Here is a 21,406-nt window from a genome sequence, read left to right on the forward strand (position 1 = left end):
TAACAATTGAATTTACAGTTTAAAAACTGCACAGCCAGGCTACAATTGATAGGCACGCATTCATGTTTGGACTCTCAATGTAGTGGGTGGCAATGCGTGCAGCAGTACACTGGTACCATGTAACATAGAGGCCCTGGGTACACTTTGTACCATATACAAGGGACTCACAGGTAAGTTATATATAGAAATCATGGGTATGCCAATTTCACCACGTTGAAATGGAGGTATGGCATGGTATTCTAATACTGGTTAGCAGTGGTTATATGCACAGAGCTCTACAGTCAGCAAATCTTGGGGTCAGCAAAGAGGCAAAAAATCCAGGTTGAGTTACAAACACTTTTAATTGCACAATTGCGTATGTTTGTGAATCTCTGTTGCACCAAAGGACTGCTGGCCGAAGTGTCTTGAATGGAATGTAGTTAAGCCATACAGAAACCTTCTTTACAGTTGTCCTTAACACTTTTAAAAGCAAACACTCATCTGGAGAGCCTAAGGACCCTCTGGCATCATTTCTAACAGTATGCTCTGTCCTTTTCGCCACCTCACAACTTTCTGGCAATCATATTAAGCCGTCAAGTACAGATTTCTTTCAAAATTCAAGTTTGAGTGGAAGCCAGGTGTACAAAAAGCCTAATTGCCTTAAAACGTTAATGCAGAATTTGATAAGGACTCTTCATCCTGTAAATTAATTTCTTGAGTAATGTGCAAATATCTCCACACCAAATTATAATTTTCTGAAGCTGTTACACGTGTTCAATCAGTCCATCTGTTTTGCCTTTTTACATCAGTATTTGAAATGTGCCATCTTTAGTAGCATATAGTGAAATGTCAAACAGGTGGGCAATGAAGAACCATACCCTTTCCATATACTGTTAAAATGTCCATGTATAGTATCCTATGTCAGTATTCTGCCATCACATGTCAACAATCTCTGCACATGTCCAGGTTCACTTCACATACACACAAAACACCCACACACACAGATGTGCATTCAAATACACAGTTACAGAGAAAGACACACACATAAACAGGCAGGCACAAACATATGCTCAGAAACACATACATTCAATATTATGTGCATACACAAAAGCACAGAGGTGGGCAGATGCACTAACATACACCTATTCCATAAAGGTTGATATGTACTGACGTGCACCCAATTGCAGGAACAGGCAAATACATATACATCCTGCCTACTCTGCCACTCACTGCGGTCTAATCTCTCATGATTAATGCTCCTCTTTGTGAGGTCCAGCTAGCTCTCTTTAGTTTTTTCCTGAAAATCCCAGTGTAGTGGGTGTAAGTTGGTGCAGCATTTAATCATAAAACCTCAGCTCTTCTCCACCTTTCTTACTCCAGGCAGGCTCAGCACCAATTTTGAAAGAACAACTGCCGGCCCAGTTATATCTCCATCCACTTTCTTCCCTGTGTGGCCTCAATCCAAGGCATGTCAAGCTAACAGCCAATCGCCTGTTTGAAACCAAGTAAGTGCAAGGGCAGGGAGAGGATGTGGCTTAAGGACTAGAGCGGCCGACCTTCAAGTTGGGGAACCAGGTTCGAGCCTGGCGAGAGGGGCATGCATCCTGTGATTCTGGGCAAGTTACTAAATCTACCCATGCCTAAAATAAAAAATAAAAAAATTGATGTGTCCATCTGCAATGCAACTGGTGCTTATGTAAAGCAGTCTGATACCTTTGGGTCTAGTTCACCCTATATAAAACAGCAACAACAAAAAAAGGTGGGGGCAGAAAACAACAGCATAAAGTCCAACAAAAGAATGCTTCGGCCGTGGGCCAGTGAGTGATGTTGCTTGAGGCAGGAGCATTGGTTAAGCCATAGCACTGACTTGCAGCCAATGTCTGCCTCTGATGTTTGTCAGACCAAGGTCCCCAACTTTTCCTCACATTTGCTCACAAACTGTTAGGCTAAGCTATCGTTAAAGAGGGTAGAACATAAAGACCTGCAAGGCTATATCTGTTCTAATAGTACTGTCTAATTCCCAAAGTGATCATTGTCCATAGCGTTAAGCCTGTCATCCAACACATGTGGGCATTGGAGTGTGGTGCCAAAGTGCAGCTATCTTCACACTGGCATGCACATTGTTTGCGTATAGGTAAGTTGATTGCCTAAACCAGGGGTTTCCAAAATTTTCTGTAATAAAAGCTACTTATGTTCAAATCATCCTGAGCTACTATTATTATTAACGCTGTAATAGTGACCACATCAGAAAAAATTGTTAGTGGCCGTCCTATGCAAGGTTACCAGCAGCTAGCATCTTAGTGTATCTGGCAGAGTTGGCCGCAAAAAAATACAATCTAGGCTCTGTCCTTTTGAAATCTCTTTACATAGTTATTAGATAATCACCATAGTGCAATGCCGGTGATACCATGGTAATTATAATAATAGTAATAATTGTCACCAATGCCAAATCATTTAGCACTCAAATATCAGCTTTACATTTTTTTTAAAGCTTTCTTCAAACATCAGTTTATGAGTTCTGAAAATACACTAATTTTCATCTCAAATTTACACTATTCAATTTTCACATAAATATATTAATTCAACCAAGCAAAAGCTTCCACTTTAGTAGATTGTACTGCACACACCGAAGAGCTACTTGGATGGACCTGAAGAGCTTCCAGTAGCTCACTAGCTACTTGTTAGAAAAGCCTGGCCTAAACAATTACATCAGCTCAGTTATTAATGGTTTACTGGTAAGCTGGGCAAGAATGAGGCTCTTCTGTTTGACAAGAAGCCCCTGGCCTAAATAAATTATCATAGCTGTAGTGGACTGGAGCACCTTACTTTTAATTCAGCAATTGAAACTTTTCTTGATTTTGAGATCAGTTGTGCCAATTGACACAAAACCAACATTTTCATAAATGAATGATAACCATTTAATTTTGGCTTTGTTTAATTCAGCTATATCTAGTATAATGGGGTGACCCATTGCCCCTCAGAACTTGGGTGTACAAGAATGTGGAAAATGTTGGCTCGGTCTAATGTTATTTTGACACCATAAAATGTAAAAGAATATATTGATCTATCCCTCAATACAACTTTCCATTTGCTCATTTTTGGTGTGCTTTTTTGTCTTTTTTATCTTTCTTTCTCTTACCTTTTCATTGATTATTACTGAAAAGATTGAGCACTGTTTTCTATTTGGTATTATTCGGTAAACTTAGAATCAATTCTGTACCCAACAGAGCCAACATTTTCCACATTTTTGTTTGATTCAGTTCATGCATATAGATTTTCATAGGTTAGGGTCAGGTGTAGCCGGGACAGAGAAGAACGGTGGGGAGGGGGGAGAAAGTCAACAGATGACAGGATAGTAATAAAAACACTTATTTTGTGCTCTCCGCTTAGCCAACTAGGCGAAGCAACGAGCTCAAGGTAAGTGGTTTTATTCATTTAAAACATTTTTTTTACCTATCCCATTGTCTGTAGACTCCACCCTGCCCCACCACCGCCCGCCTCACTGTTCTTACCGTACCTAGTTAGACTGCACACGCCCTAAAGCAAAAAACAAAGCAAAGGGTTCCACATTTTAAACAGTACAGTTGCCACAATTGACACAGCTGCCTCATTTAGAAATTGGCATAGGCACCATTTCCTCCGAATGCCCATTTAGCTCCCTCAGCCCACCATTCTTCACAATGTACATTAGTGGTATTAGACCAATGGTTGCAGGGATGGCTGGGTCATAATGGGGTTTAAGTGGGACGATGTCGGATATCAACACGACAATGCACGCAGTGTCATGCTGATGCCCACCTATCAGGAATTGTGCTTCTTGGGGAATCTGGGCCTTAGCAATCCACAGTGAATCCCTGACCAAACCGGCACGTGTGCAGGATTGGCAAGCATGTCACAGGGTTCCATACGGCTCTGGAGCCCCACCAACAGTGATCTCCTACATATTATGTTCCCAATGGTGTGCATCCACCCCTGAGAAAATAGGGAATCTTGTGAATTTCCTTTATGGTACTTTATGAATGTGTGGTACCAGCAGGGAATCACCTTATGTACCGCGCATTTGTATAGTATCAGCAACATAATCTCGTGGATTACCCTAATGTAAGCAGATGTTCTTGCATCCAAGGTAATCTTGTGCATTGCAGGAGTGCCAGGCTGTCCACTGGCAATGGGGGGCATTTGCTACTTCCCTTGACAGAGGGCATACCAAAGGATTCCCCTGTTCACACCAGAACATGGGTTTCTATTAGAATTCACAAGGCCATATTATCAAGCCCATTATCGCCGCTTTAGCTGCAGTTTTCTGCCGCTAAAACGGCGATAATTTTTAACCCCCTGCTTGACAATATGCCCCCTGGTGTGGCAATTGCCATGTTTATTATAGGATTACTGGTGAGCCATCTGAATTCTGCTTGAGGGGCATAGGCAGAAGGAAAGCTAAATGGTGACAAAGGTGGCTTCATGTAGGAAAAAAACTGAATGCGAGCAAAAATGTGGATGATGGATTACTCCACAGAGAGTCAGAGAAACGTAATTGATTAGATTCTGTCGTGAACAGGAAGGAATATTTTTATGTATTTTCACTCAAACCTTATCCTGTGAAATAGTTATTCGGAGTGATTTATTCACTGAACAGTTTTTTCTTTTTTTTTTTTTACAAAAGTAGATACTGGCCAGAGGAAATGCTTACATTTGTTCTTACCGATATGAAGCAAAATGTTTTGGCAGAGGTTGTGGTAAATATTTCAGGAATATTGTCCTGCAGACATTTTCCCTCAGGGATGATTTTACACTCCTTCAGCAGACAGTTGAAGATAATTGACACCCAGTTGTGGTTAATGAGGGGATTGTGTTAATTTGATCTCAATTTTAAACCCTCTTCAGGTATATAGGTTGTGTTTTTTCTACCATTTAATAGTGACAGGGAACAGACTGGCGAAATGAAATATATGAATAAAGTTTATAATATGGACTAGTCGTGGGAGAGTAGTCGCCATTTTGGATGACGAGTTTAGACAGATGTTCCATGGTATAAATATCTTGAAGCATTAAATGCCAAGATAAATTGTATTGATATAGAAGAGGATGTGGACTAATGGCTATGACGGTCAACCTCGAATCTGGGGAACAGGGTCGAGTCTCGGCAGGCACGCTCAACATCCTGTGATTCTGGGCAAATCACTAAGGCCCAGATGCATCAAGCTTAAATCCGCTCGCAAAAGGGCAGATTCTCAGAATCTGCCCCTTTGCAACAGGTATTTTTGCATTTGGGATGCATCATCCCAAATGCAAAAATCGTAATTTAAGGAATCTCAAATTGAGATTCCTTAAATGCAATGCATCAAAGTTAAAAAAATTAGCGATTTCGCTAATAGGGGGTGCAAATTACCATGAAGTTGAACTTCATGGTAATTTGCAAAAACTTTGAAAAATGCACTAAAGTGCATTTTTCAAAGTTTCATGTTGCGCACACACATGCCCTAAGGGCATGTGTGTGCGCAACATATGTGCACAGATCAATTTCAGGGGTGCAACAGGGTGTCCTTTGGACACGCCTGCACCCTTGAAATCGCAATTTGCGATTCGCGATTCACAAATTGAGATTGTCTTCCCATTCATTCCTATGGGCCTAGATTGGGGAGGTATTCCTTAATTGCGACTCGCAATTTGTGAGCCGCAATTAAGGAATTTTAAGAAATTGTGATTTTATTAGCAATTTCTTGATGCATTGCATTTTGCAATTCCTTATTTGCGATTCCTTATTTTTGGCAAATAAGGAATCGCAAAATGGATGCATGATGCATCTGGGGGTTATTCTCCCCATGCCTAACAAAAAAAGTGAATGTGTCCATCTGTAACACAGCTGGTGCTCATGTAAAATGCTCTGATGCCTACGACTCTAGTTCGCGCTATATAAAACAAAAACAAAAATAGACAAATGAGATATTGAAACGTGAAATATTATTCTACTATCAAGGGCTACAATGAAAAGAAAGCTAAAAGCGATTTGGAAGATTTACCTGTGGTATCCTTGCATGATGCAAGTCGTTGCAAGGCAACGCAAGTCCTTAACTGCGATAACGAAACCATGCAAAGCCATTTTGGGGTTGTATGGCCTAGTAAATACAAAGTAAACACAACATAGTGCAGCTTCCTGCACACAAATAATCCAGCCTGTAACACAGGCCCCCTTGCACCATGGTGCAAAGGTGCCTTGCATTGGTACTAGGCTGCCTCAATTGCAGCAGCTCAGGGAGAGGGCTGAAGAGAGTAATATCAGTAGATATGGTGCTTTTTAGTTCTCTCCTATTCACACAACGCAGAGGAGCAACTGATCTTGCTGCCCTGCGTTGCATGATTTTTAAATAAATATACCCAGGCAACTCATGTGAAGGGTGAATCTTTCTGAACTGCTACAGGAAATATCTCATTTACAATTGATTTCTTTGTCCAGCCTCTGGTGCCATGCTCAGGCAGCGTGGAGGCCCTATGAATTAAACTCCAATTCCTTGTATTCATTTAACACTGATGGAAAGTGAAGCATTTATTCATAAGAATTTTAACCTAGCCCAGTAAAAAGGGTGAGACACCCACTCCGTTCTTGACTGTGCAGCATTATTGTGTTGTCACAGTTCATTAAAGGTGGGGGTAATGCTGAAATACTTTTATTACCTACTACCAGCTGAACATATGCTACTTAAGGTATGCATTAGAACACATTTGTAACAGCACAATTAAAGTTTCTGCTGAAGCAAACTACATTATCCTTGCATGTATACAATTTTAATACCTCAGCACTGCCATCCATCCATCTTTTCTTGCTGTGGCACTCTACACCTTGAACTCACAGGATAAACCTGAAACTAACTCATCAGAAATCTGCATTGTGTTTCTGGTAACAATAGCTTCTCATGGTACTGCAGCAGCGTCTTGTCTATCACAAGCTTTCTTTTTATGTCAAATCCAGAACACTCAAGGCCAAACTGGGAACCAAAGCCAGCCCTGGCACACTGCTTGGCCAGCCCCCCTGGGAGGGTGGGGGGTGCGGACAAGCTGTTTACAAGGGCCGGTTTTGGACGATTTTGTTACAGAGGGCTGATATTGCTGGTCTGGTAACAAAAACGGCTGTCAGGGGCCCAAAACCGCCCCCCCCTTGGTGGCCCACCGAGGTGCCTGGTTCCCGCTACGGACAGTCCAATCCTCAGATCACTCACCACCAGACATATGAACATATTGGCATGCTATCAATTGCCTACTTAGTGACACACTCTTGCATGAAATTCAGTCAAGCAGCAATAATCCAAATGATCCAAATGAAATCTGCACTCTTTCAAAGTAAATGCTTGCTGTGAGTAAAACTAATTAGCAATGCGGCGCCAGGGATCAGAAACCATTAGTATTTCGTTGCTCCATGAAGTGCAGATTTTCAGTAGCAGCCTGTGGTGGGAATGCAGCTGGGCGCTGATGTGGGGTGGGGGAGGGGCAGGGTGGATGTAGTAAACTGCAGAATACAGCCGCACAGAGGTAAGTACACAAACAAATAAATAAAACTAATTTTGTTGTGCGCGCTGCATCTCATTTGGCGATGCAGCGAGCACAACAATTTTTATTTATTTATTTGTTTGTGCACTTACCTCTGTGCGGCTGTATTCCGCAGTTTACTACCCCCACCCTTCCCCTCCCCCACCCCACGTCAGTGCCCCGCAGCACTCCCACCATGGGCCACTACTGCGGATTTTCAGATTTTAAAGCATAATATCTCCTGCTTGTCCTTGAACAAAAATCACAAATTTATTGACCATGACTGATAATCAAATATTGATTTGTCTCCAAACAGGTTGGGAAAATCAGGAAGAGTGCTGCCCGCAAGAGAGAGTACCATGTGCTGTTTATGGTGATCACCACCGTCATCTGCTACCTGGTCTGCTGGATGCCCTACGGAGTAGTGGCCTTGCTCGCCACCTTCGGTAGCCCTGGTGTGATAACTCCAGTGGCAAGTGTCATACCCTCAATACTGGCAAAGAGCAGCACTGTATTCAACCCCATAATCTACATCCTGATGAACAAACAGGTCAGAATTCTGTTGCATTTTAATTAAATGTAAAATCTCACTTTACGAGGATATTTCATTCAGCGTCATTGTATGTATGTGAATCATAAAATCTATTACAAGGAGCTGTTCATATGTTTTTATTTATGTTGTTCTAAGAACATTACATGCAGACAGTGAACAGACGTAACTGACTGTAGGGAAAACTGACTGTTTTGGATCTGAACTAGTTGAATATAGAGTGGCCTATTTACAAGCCCATTGCGTCTCCGGTGAACACTTTTATTGACGCACTGGCAGCGGAATGGGCTCTCCCCATGTTTACAAGGCCATGTAAAGTCACCCTGCGTGAACTTGTAAATATGGTTGCCTTCTAAGAACATTACATGCAGACAGTGAACAGACGTAACTGACTGTAGGGAAAACTGACTGTTTTTGATCTGAACTAGTTGAATATAGAGTGGCCTATTTACAAGCCCATTGCGTCTCCGGTGAACACTTTTATTGACGCACTGGCAGCGGAATGGGCTCTCCCCATGTTTACAAGGCCATGTAAATTCACCCTGCGTGAACTTGTAAATATGTTTGCCTTTTACCCATAACTGCGTGAAAGGGATATCCCATGGGTGTTGCTGTGGGTGTTCCGACGCCACATCCATGGAACTTGATGCATTCACTGATTTACAAAATTTTGCAAACTTGGGAATCCGTCTAAATCCTACGTCTCAACCGGGAAGGAGTAAAGAGATGCAACAATTAGAAATACTTTCAGTTCTCGAAGTTTTGTCTTCGTTCTATGCATTCTGCAGCATGCATAGAAAGAGGAAAATGCCTTTAATGATTAAAGGGGTCCGTTCCTGCACACAAAAAATCATCCCCTCGCAAAATGACACAAGGGTGTCTGCGCTGGTGCATGGCTGCTGTTTGTGCACCGGGTAAGGGGAGGACAGGAATGCGCTGTATTTTGTACATACGGCGCATTCCTGCCCTTTTATTTTTACATACCGCAGTGCGTCAAAATATTATAAATGAGGCCCAGAGTGCTTAATTTGTGGAGGTGGTCGCAGGGGATGGGTACTGCCACTCATTTCTAGTGATCTAAACTAACTTTCATCAGACTTTGATAGATATGAAGAGAAAGAAAAGCAAAATGAGAGTTAAAACAGAGGAAGACATGAAAACAGTGAGAAGGGAAAAGCGGGGATAAAAAACAATTTGCATGATTGAGGTAAAGAGTCAGGAAGTGTAATGTGGTTGAAGAAAGAGGAATGAGTTGGAATTAAGACGACGCAGGCAAACAAAAAATGGAGCAACCTTAGCGGCAAAAGTGCCATTGTACTCTAAATTTGATTTGAAGGTAAAATATAAGGCCATGCACCCATAGTGTTTAAGAATTTTGGGCCAGATTACAAAGCTTCTTTGAGGACCAATTCTCGGAACAGCATTTTTCAACATGCAAAACCGAAATTGCAATTCAATAATTTAGAGCGTCACTTCCAAATACTGAAATTGTGTTTCAATAATTTAGGGCGTCCATTCCAAATACTGATTCAGCGTGGTATGTATTAATGTTTTATGGACTACTAAAATGCAGTGGCAACCATTTGCAGATGGGAAGGGAGCCCCAGGGGACCCGTTCCCCTTTGAAAATTCTAATAAAAATCTTTTTTAAAAGCAGGCAGTGGTCCAACAGACCATTACCGACTCTTAAAAAATATAAAACAATACATCCCATTTCCATTTAAGGAAAACAGACTGCATTTCAAAGAAAAAAGTTTGTTTTATTAAAAAGCTATCAGACATGGTGGTCTTCTGACCACAACAGACCACCATCCCTGTGATTGCTGTGATTCCTAGTGGGCTACAAATTGCGTCCTACCTCATTATTATTCATGAGGTCGGTCAATGTCAATTTACAACACCACTACGAATTGCTGTATTAATTCTTTAGTACATTCGAAATTGCAATTCCAAATTGTGATTTGTTAAGAATTGCAATTCGGAAATCGCAATTCCTAATGTTAGTACATCTGGCGCATAGTTTTAAAAAACATAATGAAATGCACACTGGAGTTTGCGTGAAGAGTAGATGTAGTCTTTCTATGGATGCATTCAAAAGAATGCGCATTGAATTGAGGATTTTGGGGGCAAATGTATCAAATGCCGTTATTGCGATTCTCAAATAGCGATTTTTAGGGAATCGCTATTTGAGAATCACAAAACGGGATGTATTTAAAAAATTTGCTAATTTTTTACGATTCCTTGGCGTTCTTTAATTGCGATTCGCAATTTGTGATTCGCAATTACGGAATACCTTCCCATTCATCCTATGGGCTAGGAGGCCCATAGGAATGAATGGGAAGACGTTCTCAATTTGCGATTCGCAATTAGAGAATCGCAAATTGAGAATGCAATTTCAAGGGTGCCAGGGTGTCAAAAAGACACCCTGTTGCACCCCTGAAATATGTATGTGTGCACATGTGGCCCACATACATGCCCTAAGGGCATGTATATGTGGCACATGGCACTTTAAAAAAAAAGTGCTTTTTTCAAAGAATTCGTAAATTACCACCAACTTTCAGTTGGTGGTAATTTGCGATTTCTTATGCCAAATTCGCACAACTTAGGTGCTTTATACATTGCATTTAAGGAATCGCAAGTTGTGATTCCTAAAATGTAATTGCAAAATAGAGAATCTCAAATGTTGCGATTCTCTAATTTGCGATGCCCTTTTGGGATGATACATCCCAAAAGGCCTTTACCCGTTCGCAAATGGGCCGAATCTGAGAATTGGCCCGTTTGCGAACAGGAAAAGGGCTTGATACATATGCCCCATGGTCATTTCTGAATATCTATTACAGCCCACAACCTGGAGATAAAAAGCCAAGGAAAGAGAGGTAGGGAGATTATGAGGTTTCAACAAATTGTAAGAAGTTGGATGGATAATGGGATTTTTATAGCAAAACTAATATGCATGCAGCAGACAACAGTATGTTTATAGATGCATTGATATTTCCATTATGATAATGCCTTAATGCTTCCCACAACTTCACCTTGGAGCTCAGTGTCCCATAGAGTGTATTTGTGAATTACATGAAAGCATATGTGAGTCACTTCATTAGCAGTGTTTCTCCTGAAGAGGCGTATCTGGATCTCAGCGATGGCACCCCAAGGCACACAGATGGCAACCAGATGCGAAATTCAATGCTCTAATAATGCTACAGAGCTTCAGCTTCGCATTATAATCAACATGCACGTACAACTGTGTTCTCTGATCTTACATATGTGAAGATATTAACAGAAATTCACTAGATTGCAAAAATAAGTCCTAATAGGGGTAACAAAAATGGGGTGAAACATTTTCACACAACAAAAATAGGTTTATGACTTCATATTTCTCTAACTGTTATAATATGCATTACTTAGGTCTTTGTGGATATTCTGCATAATTTTAATGGTCAAACCTGATTTCTAGTGAAACAAAAAAGAGAAACAAGTTAAATGTAGTTTTTCGAAATTTAAAAAGAGCTTTAATTGTATCCTAGTTCTTAAGGTATAAAATAGTTCTGATTTCCTATTTTACTTGTAAATAGTCACTGGTTAATTATGCTAATTTAAATGTTGTTAGTACTTTAATTTGGTTCCGCATTTCTAAAGTATAATTTTGCTGTAAAATTAATCTCGTCTATTGTTAAAATTACAAGTTTTATTTGCCAACATTTAGACGTACGTGCTTGACACAGTGCACAATTCAGACTGATGCACGGAAGAGAAAGGAGACCTAAGTCGCTCATAAATTAAGTGGGAATACTTTTCAAGGATTTTTTTCCCCTGGCTGTTGTAAATCTGCTAAAAATATTCGAAAACAGTGAGGGCAAAAATGCCGGTCTACCCACAAGTATACTTTTGAAGACAAACAACAGTCCAGTTGTTTTGGAAGAATGGAAGATCTTACCAGGCAGATCTGCAAAATGAGTTGGAAACTGAAGGCTTCCCTATCCGCCAAATTATATGTGCATTATTGCCTATTGCACTGTTCAGTAGATGAGACATCAACCACATTTGTGATGGAGGATCCCGTCTACCACACTGCTAAATAAAGGGCTAATTCATGAGAGGCAAGTGCCACTGTGGCGTCACTTTTTTTGATGCTCAGGCAGTGCAGGCCTCTCAACCGTCTCCATAAGGTGATGCAGATCCACTCGGCATGGCTTTGCATGGCCTCAAAGAAATGGAGTAAGATAGAGCAGAGCTACTTGCTTGCTTGCCTTACTCTGCATCAAAGGGGTGTTCCATGGCTGTTGTGGTGGGTTTTCCCATGCAGCACTCATGGATTTTGACGCAGACCATAAACCTGGGTTAGGGTTGTAACCTTACCCCTCTCCAGAGCAGGCACAGCGAGGAGAAATATGTTTACTACTCCTTGCTTTTTCCTCTTTGCAGCACACATAGAAACAGGAAGACGCCTCTTGAGATTCTTTTTGTGCCAGAAGGCGCCCCTTCCTGCACAAAAACAATCCTGTCTTCAACGGAGGCACCCTTGCATCAAGGTGAAAGGATGCCTACAGTTGCGCTAAGCAGCAAATTGTTCGCCAGCACAGGGGTAAAGGACAGGAATGCACAGTATTTCATGAATTCAATGCTTTCTTGCGCTTTGTCATTGGCGTAGTGCAGCACTGCAAGAAGACTTGAGGCACGGCCCTATGACAATTCCTCTAAAATGAAGCCCTAAGTGTTTAAAATAAGTGGCTTCTTCTTGTAGGCCCTGCTGTCTGCAGGTCAACCGTCTCTACTGCAGAAATTAAGAAAAACATATTTTTTAGTTAGTACTGATAAAAACTTGTTCATGTTTTCAAGATGTGTGGGGAATAACTTAACCCGGGACTAACCGAAACATAAGAAGCCCTTGCTGGAAGAGAATACAATGTAACCTCTCAATACTTGCACAGTGGGGAAATAAACATGAACTTAACACATTATACAATATGAGCTATTACTTCTGAAAACAGAGCCACCTTTGTCAAGAAGAGCAAATCATGAGCAGGTTTAATTCAATAATTATCGCTATGTCACTTATAATAATTATCATCAAGTGTTTTTTTCTCTTGGTCTCTTTTACCTACCAGTTCAAACAGTAAAATGTGCTACTCAGCTTGTAAATTGGTCTTATGAAATGTGTGTGTATATCATTTTTAACTTGATGTGATGACTCATCAAAGGCAGATGCAAGTTCTGAAAACCCTAGATGAATATAATCTGCAAACGTAAGCATTTTATAATCATTTCCTTATATGTTAATCCCCTTAATTTTTAAATTAGAAATCTTGATCATAGATAGAGTTTCTAGCATTAGAATGAACAGTGAAATAAGTGAACAATGAAACAAGTGGGTATCCTTGCTAAATAAAATTCCTTGCATGTACTTCTCCTGACAGAAGACTATTGGGGTTATTGTACATACTGGTATCAGAAAAGGATTCTTCTGTTTCTTGATTGTCTTTGGGATCTCAAACCGATGATTCCATCACACATTACTGAGTACTTTTTGGGACTTGTCACAGACAGCTGTAGCAATCTGGGAGATCTATTGTTACCAATGCTTTAATATATCCTTAGAGATGACCTTTGGGACAGACCAAGAATATACACAGCAGATTCACTCAGAACCTCAATAATGTCTTTCACCATCCTAACTAGCACTAGGATATTTTGGGGGGCGTAGAAAACAAGCAAAAATCATTAGACTTGCTAAAGTTAATACACAGATGTATGTGGTAAATCCTCACCGTCTCTAAAACCTGCCTGCTGAAACAGATGCACAAAATATTATATTTTGCCGTTGTTCAGTTCTACATTTAACAAAATTAGACATTCAAGGACATTTATTCTGTTCAGAAATCTCTGGTATCCTGAGATTGAGGCGATAGTGGTGGAAGCATACGGAAGACATGTGATGTAACCCATGGGGCCTTTAGTAAAGGCCTACATTACTGCAGCCTGGTGCAGCACTCAAGGGACCGTTAATACTGACCTTAGGAAGTACTGTACTACAGCCTGCTACAGCAAAGACTTTTGGCGGGCTCAAGGGACTTCTAGTAATTGTTTATGGTACTGTATTCTGTTAAAAATAGCAAGACCTATTGGCTTTGCCTATGCTTCCTTCAGAAGGTGTTGAACTCATTTCTTTCTGTTATGTAGTATAATGACCATAATATACCTGACAATGTTAATCCTTTTCAACCTTTTCATGCTGCCGACCTGATACTTATGAATCAATTCCTTTATCAGATTTTTGACTTGCTCAGTCGAGAATGTTTGCTATGTTCTTGACATATAACTTACTAGGTGAAATAGGTCTATAGTTTCAGAAATCTCAATAATCTTGCTTCCTTTCAGTAAGACAACCACTTCTGAATCCTTATAAATGTGGGGATGTTTTTACAGTGATTGATTTTTCAGGTCTACCGCAATACACTGGAATAGTTTGCCACTGACTCTGAAAACAGCCCTCTCCCTACTCAGTTTTAGAAAAACCTTAAAAACCTGGTTCTTCACACAGGATTAGAAGGCACCTTGTGCACTCGCCTAATCCGCCGCAGACACTGTCACTGCCTCAGTCGGACCTCTAGAGTGCCAGGACGCCCCCAGGCATGAGTTGCGATCTATAAATTACATTTATTTTACATTGATCAGATTATAGACTACTATCAAATCTGGTGTTGGTTCTTCACTTAAATCTCTGTACAAGCTAGCTGTAAGAACAGACAGCTACTAGGACAGACGTCTTTATCTGTAGTGCCTAAATAGCCTGGCAGACCTCAAATATTGAAATAAATTTGTTAAGCTAATATTGTTTATTTTCTTTATTCAATACTTTATTGTCCTTAAGGAAGTTGTAGACAGGCTCATTGTACTCTTTGAAGTGTTATCTTCAGGCAGGGTTAGCTCAGTGTTAGAGCAAGAGTAAGACTGTTGAATGAAATGTCAAGACTCTGATCAATGAGTTGAAAGGTAAGGATATCTAAAGTTAAATTGTTCCAGAAGCAGTGCAAGAACCCAGGGGCAGATGTACCACACTGCCACGCAACGCAATGCAGCAAGACACCTTGCTGCACTGGATCGCATGACAGGAAGCGGGCAGGATTGCGCAATAATCATCATTATATGGTGCCTCCACATCCTCTCCTTGCACTGGCACTCTATGTGATGCTTAGCGCCAATGCAGGCAATTGTGTTGCATTGCAGTCAGGATTGTTTTCAAACAATCCTTTGAGGCGTATTCCTCTTCATACATGTGCTGCAGAATGCTGCACTTATAGAAAGAGGAAAAAAGGAAGAGAAATAAAGATATTCTTCCTTGTTTCGCCTCCCGTGGAAAGGCGTAGCATTTTGGCGCACTCCCATGTCTACCACTCATGGTAAATCTGGAAATGTGCCAATATCCATGGGTGGATGTGTGGGAACACCCACGCTCCACCCATGGACACCTCCCTGGGGCAGAGTGACACAAGGTAGCGACTTCTGCTGCCTTGTGTTATTCCAGAATTGCTAAGCATCACAGGACCACACAAGGTGGCCTTGCGTGGCTTGGCAAATGTAATCTAGGTTTTGCATAACACTTCCTTTACCTTGTGTGGTGCAAGGGCGATGCAAAACTTTGATAAATATTCTCCTCAATTTCTTGAGAATACATGTTTTCCTGAAATCAGTCCATTCCCTGCAATGAACTGTGTGATGGCTAAACAACACAAATATTATTTGATCCCAAGGTTAGAGGATCATCACACCTTGGCCAAGATTTAGCTGGCCTTTAGCAGAACTGTTGACAGGGAGATAAAAAAAATCAACAAAGCGAGAATAGTTCCATTCAGCATCATCCTACAGACACTATTCCTTCTGTATTCATTTTTATTTTTATTGTGGTGAATTTATATTACTTGTGTATCAGGAGGCTCATGCTGCAAATTGGCTTTATTACCGTGTCTTGAGATCTGACCATGGGCAGTCTTTAATAGTTGCTTACTTAGTCTCATACTCGTATTGTATTGGATTGGATTGGATTGTAGTGTATAAATACTGTATTGTCACATTTTTATAGCACTCTCCTACCTCCTACCTCTGGGGAGGCCTCAAAGTGCTTTACATGGTCAGCTTTATAAATACAACTTCACAAGTGCAAGGATGGGAGAAAGGTGTTGGATGTGTTGAGATTTATTTGACGCACATTTGGTGTTTTGTGTGAGGCCTAGAATGTGTGCTTCAAACTTGCCACAGTGTACTGTATGTGCATTTTAGGCATGTGGTTGTAGTACAGAAATCTGAGGACAGGATCATATGTAGGATACATAAACCACTCATTGAAGTCTGAGAATCAATTGCGTCATGTATATGGGATAAGTCAAGCATCCTGGTTCAATAAAGGATGTTAAAATTGCCAGAGCATCATTCAGCGGACAGATATGTTATTTCTTGTGTCAGTTTGGAAGCAAGAGTGTCTAGGAAGAGTGTTTTCCAAATATTTGATGGCAGATAGCTTATGGGGAATCTGTCCTGATTATTCCTTTACTGTTTGCTTTTCACTTAGGTGATTCAATAAGCACCGCTTAGGTTGTGTGATTGGGGTACCTGGCCTAGCATGTAAGGTGGTGTTGCTTGGATTGGAGAGGAAATAGAATTCAAGGTTTTGGTTTTTTTTCAGGTATACATTTTGATAAATTATATTAGAGTTCTTGAGAGTGTTCTGTGCTTGTTCAGGTGGTGGTAGAATTACTTAATTCATTTGCTATTTTAAGAAACTCTTTGGCTAGACATGAAGGATCAGTGATGCATTGCATTTAGTGGGGTCTCGGTTCTTTTTTGATCTAAGTGCTGTAGTGTTCTTCTTGTAGTGCATTTAGGCTGAAATGTTTCCAATATCTGGCAGTAATGGTTGTACTGGATTCAGAGGGATATTGGATTTCCCGAGGTTGGCTGAGCTTAAAATAGGTGAAGTGTTTGATGCTCCCATTATACATGTGTTTGCTGTGACCGACATCAGGATTCTTGGGGCAGATATATGGTCAGTGGTGTGACATGCTGAGGAAGTGAGTGCAGGGACCATTTGGTGAGATTCAAATGCTTTAATGAGCAGCATGATGTCTGGTTAAGTGGTGGTTTATCAAGCTAGATTTTGAGATCCCAAAAGATGCAAGGTTTATTGTGGTCAGTTAAAATGTCTCCTACTGAGGCCACCTCTGAAAGTGGGATTGTGGGAAGGAGGGCAATCCATTAAAAGTTAAGAGGCTGGGAACGTTGCAGAGAATAGAGCCCTAGCAATGTTTCACTTACCAAGATGGTGAAATGCTTAATATAAGATGTGATAATCTATTTTATGGACTACAGCAAGTCATCCAGCATGTTTCCCATGTGTTTGATTTGTAAAGAGGGTTAGGTCTTTTTCGGGGATTGCTTTGAATGTGTGCTGCATCATCGCCTCATCAGGTCTCTGTACTGAAAAATAGATGTGGTTAGCAGCTACTAGTAGAATATAAATGTGATTTCTATTTTTACTTGGTAGTCCAGCATGGATTAACATATTTGATTGATAGATGGATTGGTATAGTACTGTTGAGCAATCCAATATGTTGTGTCCTGCTAATGCATCATCATTCTGCTCTGGTACAGGGTAATCGTATACATTTTGCTGAACTTGGGATACAGTTGGGTTTCTGGGGCACTTTCCGATATTTCATCCTGTTAGATGGTAAGGAATTTTGTATTTCTTACTATAGCGTTTTTGTAGAGGAGTACCTCTGGGTGAGTTTATAGGATAGTCTTTTGTAATTTTCTTCAACCAATGCTGCGGTAGGTCATTGGCTGACTATAATAATTAGTGGTGAAGGATGTGTAATTCTTTTCTGATTCTTTACGGTGGAAGATGTGGTTGATTACTCAGGTGGGGGAGGGTGATCTGCACATTGATTTGTTTGCAGATGTGTTTCTTAGATCCTGTACCTGTCTGTATTTAAAAAATGTAAGCATTAAATTGTTCTTCGTTGAGTTGTTTGGTGTTCTAGCACAATATTGAAGTTCGAATATTAACCTGCACTGCTTTCGGCTCCACAATATCAACTACAGACATATTGTCAAGTTACATGGATGTGGAGTTAAGAGTGGCAAATCTATACTTCCCAATTTTTCTTATCTTGTCAATTTGTTGGAAATCAATATTGTGGAACTAATGTATATAAGATGATGTTGAGGAATCAGTATATAAGCAGGATGATATTGACCACATTCTTTTTTACATAAAACCAGTTAGTTTAACCAGTAATGTTGCAAGAAATAGGTTTCCTGTTCCTTGGCATTTATGATTTTATTTTTGAAATGGATACTATTGCCATAATTAGGTACCAACAGTCTACCAAAACACTTATCAAGGATGAAGGGCAAGAAAAAAAAGAAACTTGAGATACATTCCATACAGCTATAACAGCGAGAGTCTAACAGAAGTGCAGAGATAACTAATGCAAATAACAGTATATTACGGGGGTGAAATATCAATGAGAATAGAAGACACTAACAGCCTGATTCATGTACATGCCGTTTTGCGTGTCCCTAATAGCGAATCTTAGCGATTCGCTATTGAGGACACGCAAAACGGCATTCATGTAGGAATTGCTACTTAAATAGCGATTCCTACATGTTCTTTATTTGCGAGTAGCAATTTGCTACTCGCAAATACTCCCCATTCATTCATATGGGCCAAGAGGCCCATAGGAATGAATGGGGAGTATCCCTCATTTGCGAGTAGCAATTTGCTACTCGCAAATGAGATAGCGATTTTAAGGGTGCCAGGGGTGTCCAAAGGACGCCCTGTAGCACCCCTAAAATGCACATTTGAACAGGTGTTGCGCGCACACATGTCCAAAGGACATGTGTGTGTGCAACATGCAACTTAGAAAAATGCTTTTAAAAGCATTTTTCTGAGTTTTTGCTATTTACCGACAGGTCTGACCTCTCGGTAAATAGCGGCCCCAAAAGTCCAAAATCGCTATTTTGTTTTGTGTCATGAATAGCATTTGAGGAATCTCTATTAGAGATTCCTTAAATGCCATTCCACGCAAATATGCGAATTCTTACATAGCGATTTTTGCATTTGGTATCATGAATACCAAATGCTAAAATTGCACTCGCAAAGGGCCAGATTCTGAGAATCTGGCCCTTTGCGAGTGCAATTTACCTACATGAATCAGGCTGTACATGTATTCAAAGTATTATAGTGAGCAATGTAATCATGGAAAACAATTAGTAACAATAAAGGCTGTAAATATTAGCCAATGGAATTGTAGTAGCCAAGGAAGGGCAATTTAGTTACTTGCTTTGATTAACGAGAGAAACATTAATCCTTCAAGAAAATGTAGGTACAGTATGCTACTAGATATAAATGAATTTTCATCCCATAAAAGTCAACATTTTAAATTACTTATAAATAGTAAAGGCTTTAAAATGAATTCATTTAGTTAAGCTATTAAAGTCCTGGATTAACACCAGACTGGAGCAAAACCTTCTGGTACGCAGGAGTGATTGATGGTAATGAGAAGGACTGTAACACATGTTGTTGTTTTTTACAACTAAATTGCTCAAAATTATTATTAAAGTTTTTAGAAATAGAACATAGAAGAAAAAAGGTAGCCTTCAAACAGATGAATGACCAGCACCTCTAGACATATATATGATGTCTCTTTCAACACTCCACATTCTTGGCCATCGTTTTCATTCACAAGAAGACCTCTTGCAATTGACGCTTACTCATCGCCTCACTGCTCACTCTCACTCTCCCTCTCTCTTTCTCTCCCGCACACACCTATAAGCCCTTGGACCCTAAACATATTAGAAAGGGGTGAATGATTAGAATAGTGCTGCTAAGAGGAATCATATAGCTAATATGGAGATGTCATCAGTACTATTAACCACAAAGTTGTGGGTAGCCTTGGAGGACCAGCAAACATGTTGCTCTACCTCTTTCTGAAATTGTGAGTTCCTCTTTTTGTGGAAAACATTCAGGAAAGTTAAACAATTTAAGAGGGCTGTGAAAGCAAATGACCTCTCAAAAAAGAAGACCAAGTGAGCATGGTGCACTTTATTTAGGCAGGTGGGTGTCATAAATTAATGAGTGTAAATCAAGCTTAGTGCTGTATTTAATTGTTGTAGCTCCCCTAGTAGCATTAGGTTAAAAGACAAAATATGGAAGTAAAACATGAATCCTGGAGATCAGAAGATCTTACAGTTTAAGGTTAGTGAATTTGCAACAGGTTTGGCAGTGTGGTCTCTTGGCATAAAACTTTAATTTTAAGTCCAGCTTAATTTAGAGCCAATGTTTAAAGTATTTGTGCGTCACAAAAATAGCAATACGTTGAAAAGACAACACATGATACAAGAAAAATAGCACAACAATTTATTAAAATGGGTAAAATGTAATACATTATTTGTGACTAAGGGCCATATGTATCAACAAACTATTTTGCATTTCCTAAATAGCGAATTTCTAAGGAATCGCTATTTAGGAATTGCAAAATGGTATGTATGAAAAAAATCGCTATTATTTAGCGAATCCTTAATATTCCTTATTTGCGAATTCGCATTTTGTGCGAATTCGCAATTAAGGAATAATTTCCAATGCATTCCTCTGGGCCAGGAGGCTCATAGGAATGATTGCGAAATAATTCTCAAATTGCGAATTTGCAATTTGCTAATCGCAATTTGAGAATTATTTCAAGGGTGCAGGGGTGTCTCAAAGACACCCTGCTGCATCCCTCAAATGTACATGTGTGTGCATATGGCGCACATACATGCCCTATGGGCATGTGTGTGCATCACATGCCACTTTAAAAAATGCCAAAATATGCATTTTTTGAAGGATTTGCAAGTTACCATCAACTAAAAGTTGGTAGTAATTTGCGAATTCTTAACCATATTTCGCTAGCCAAAAATGCTACATACATAGCATTTAAGGAGTCGCAAAATTGCGATTCCCTAAATGCTATGGCAAAATAAGGAATCGCACAACTTTGCAATTCCTTATTTTGGGAATGTTTCATACATCCCAAAACATGCAAAACGGCTGTTTGCGAGTCGCAAAGGCCGAAATTCTGGGAATTTCGGCCTTTGCGATTCAAAAACGGCTGATACATATGGCCCTAAAACAACAAAAATCCAATCACTAGAACCAGTGGTGTCCAATTTTAAAGATTTCAGGTAAGTAAAAGCACTTAAAAGCACAAAACACCACTCACAGCTATAAGGTCATGCAAGACCGGGTGAAAGTCACAAGTTCAGGCCAACCACGATGCAGTGTAGGCTGGATACAAGGACCTAGTAGCTCAGCTGAAAGAGTTA

At 40.1% G+C, this 21,406-nt stretch overlaps 1 protein-coding gene across 1 annotated transcript in view; it reads left to right on the forward strand.

Moving 5' to 3' along the window:
• LOC144773129 (parapinopsin-like) overlaps nucleotides 1–21,406 on the forward strand; it is a 1,885,416-nt gene that overhangs the window by 1,583,078 nt on the left and 280,932 nt on the right. Inside the window, exon 3 of the mRNA XM_078657990.1 lies at nucleotides 7,817–8,050. Coding sequence (XP_078514116.1) covers nucleotides 7,817–8,050 — 234 coding nt within the window. The remainder of the gene's footprint in view (nucleotides 1–7,816; nucleotides 8,051–21,406) is intronic.

The sequence above is a fragment of the Lissotriton helveticus genome, chromosome 8 (genome assembly GCF_964261635.1).
Source record: "Lissotriton helveticus chromosome 8, aLisHel1.1, whole genome shotgun sequence".
NCBI lineage: Eukaryota > Metazoa > Chordata > Amphibia > Caudata > Salamandridae > Lissotriton > Lissotriton helveticus.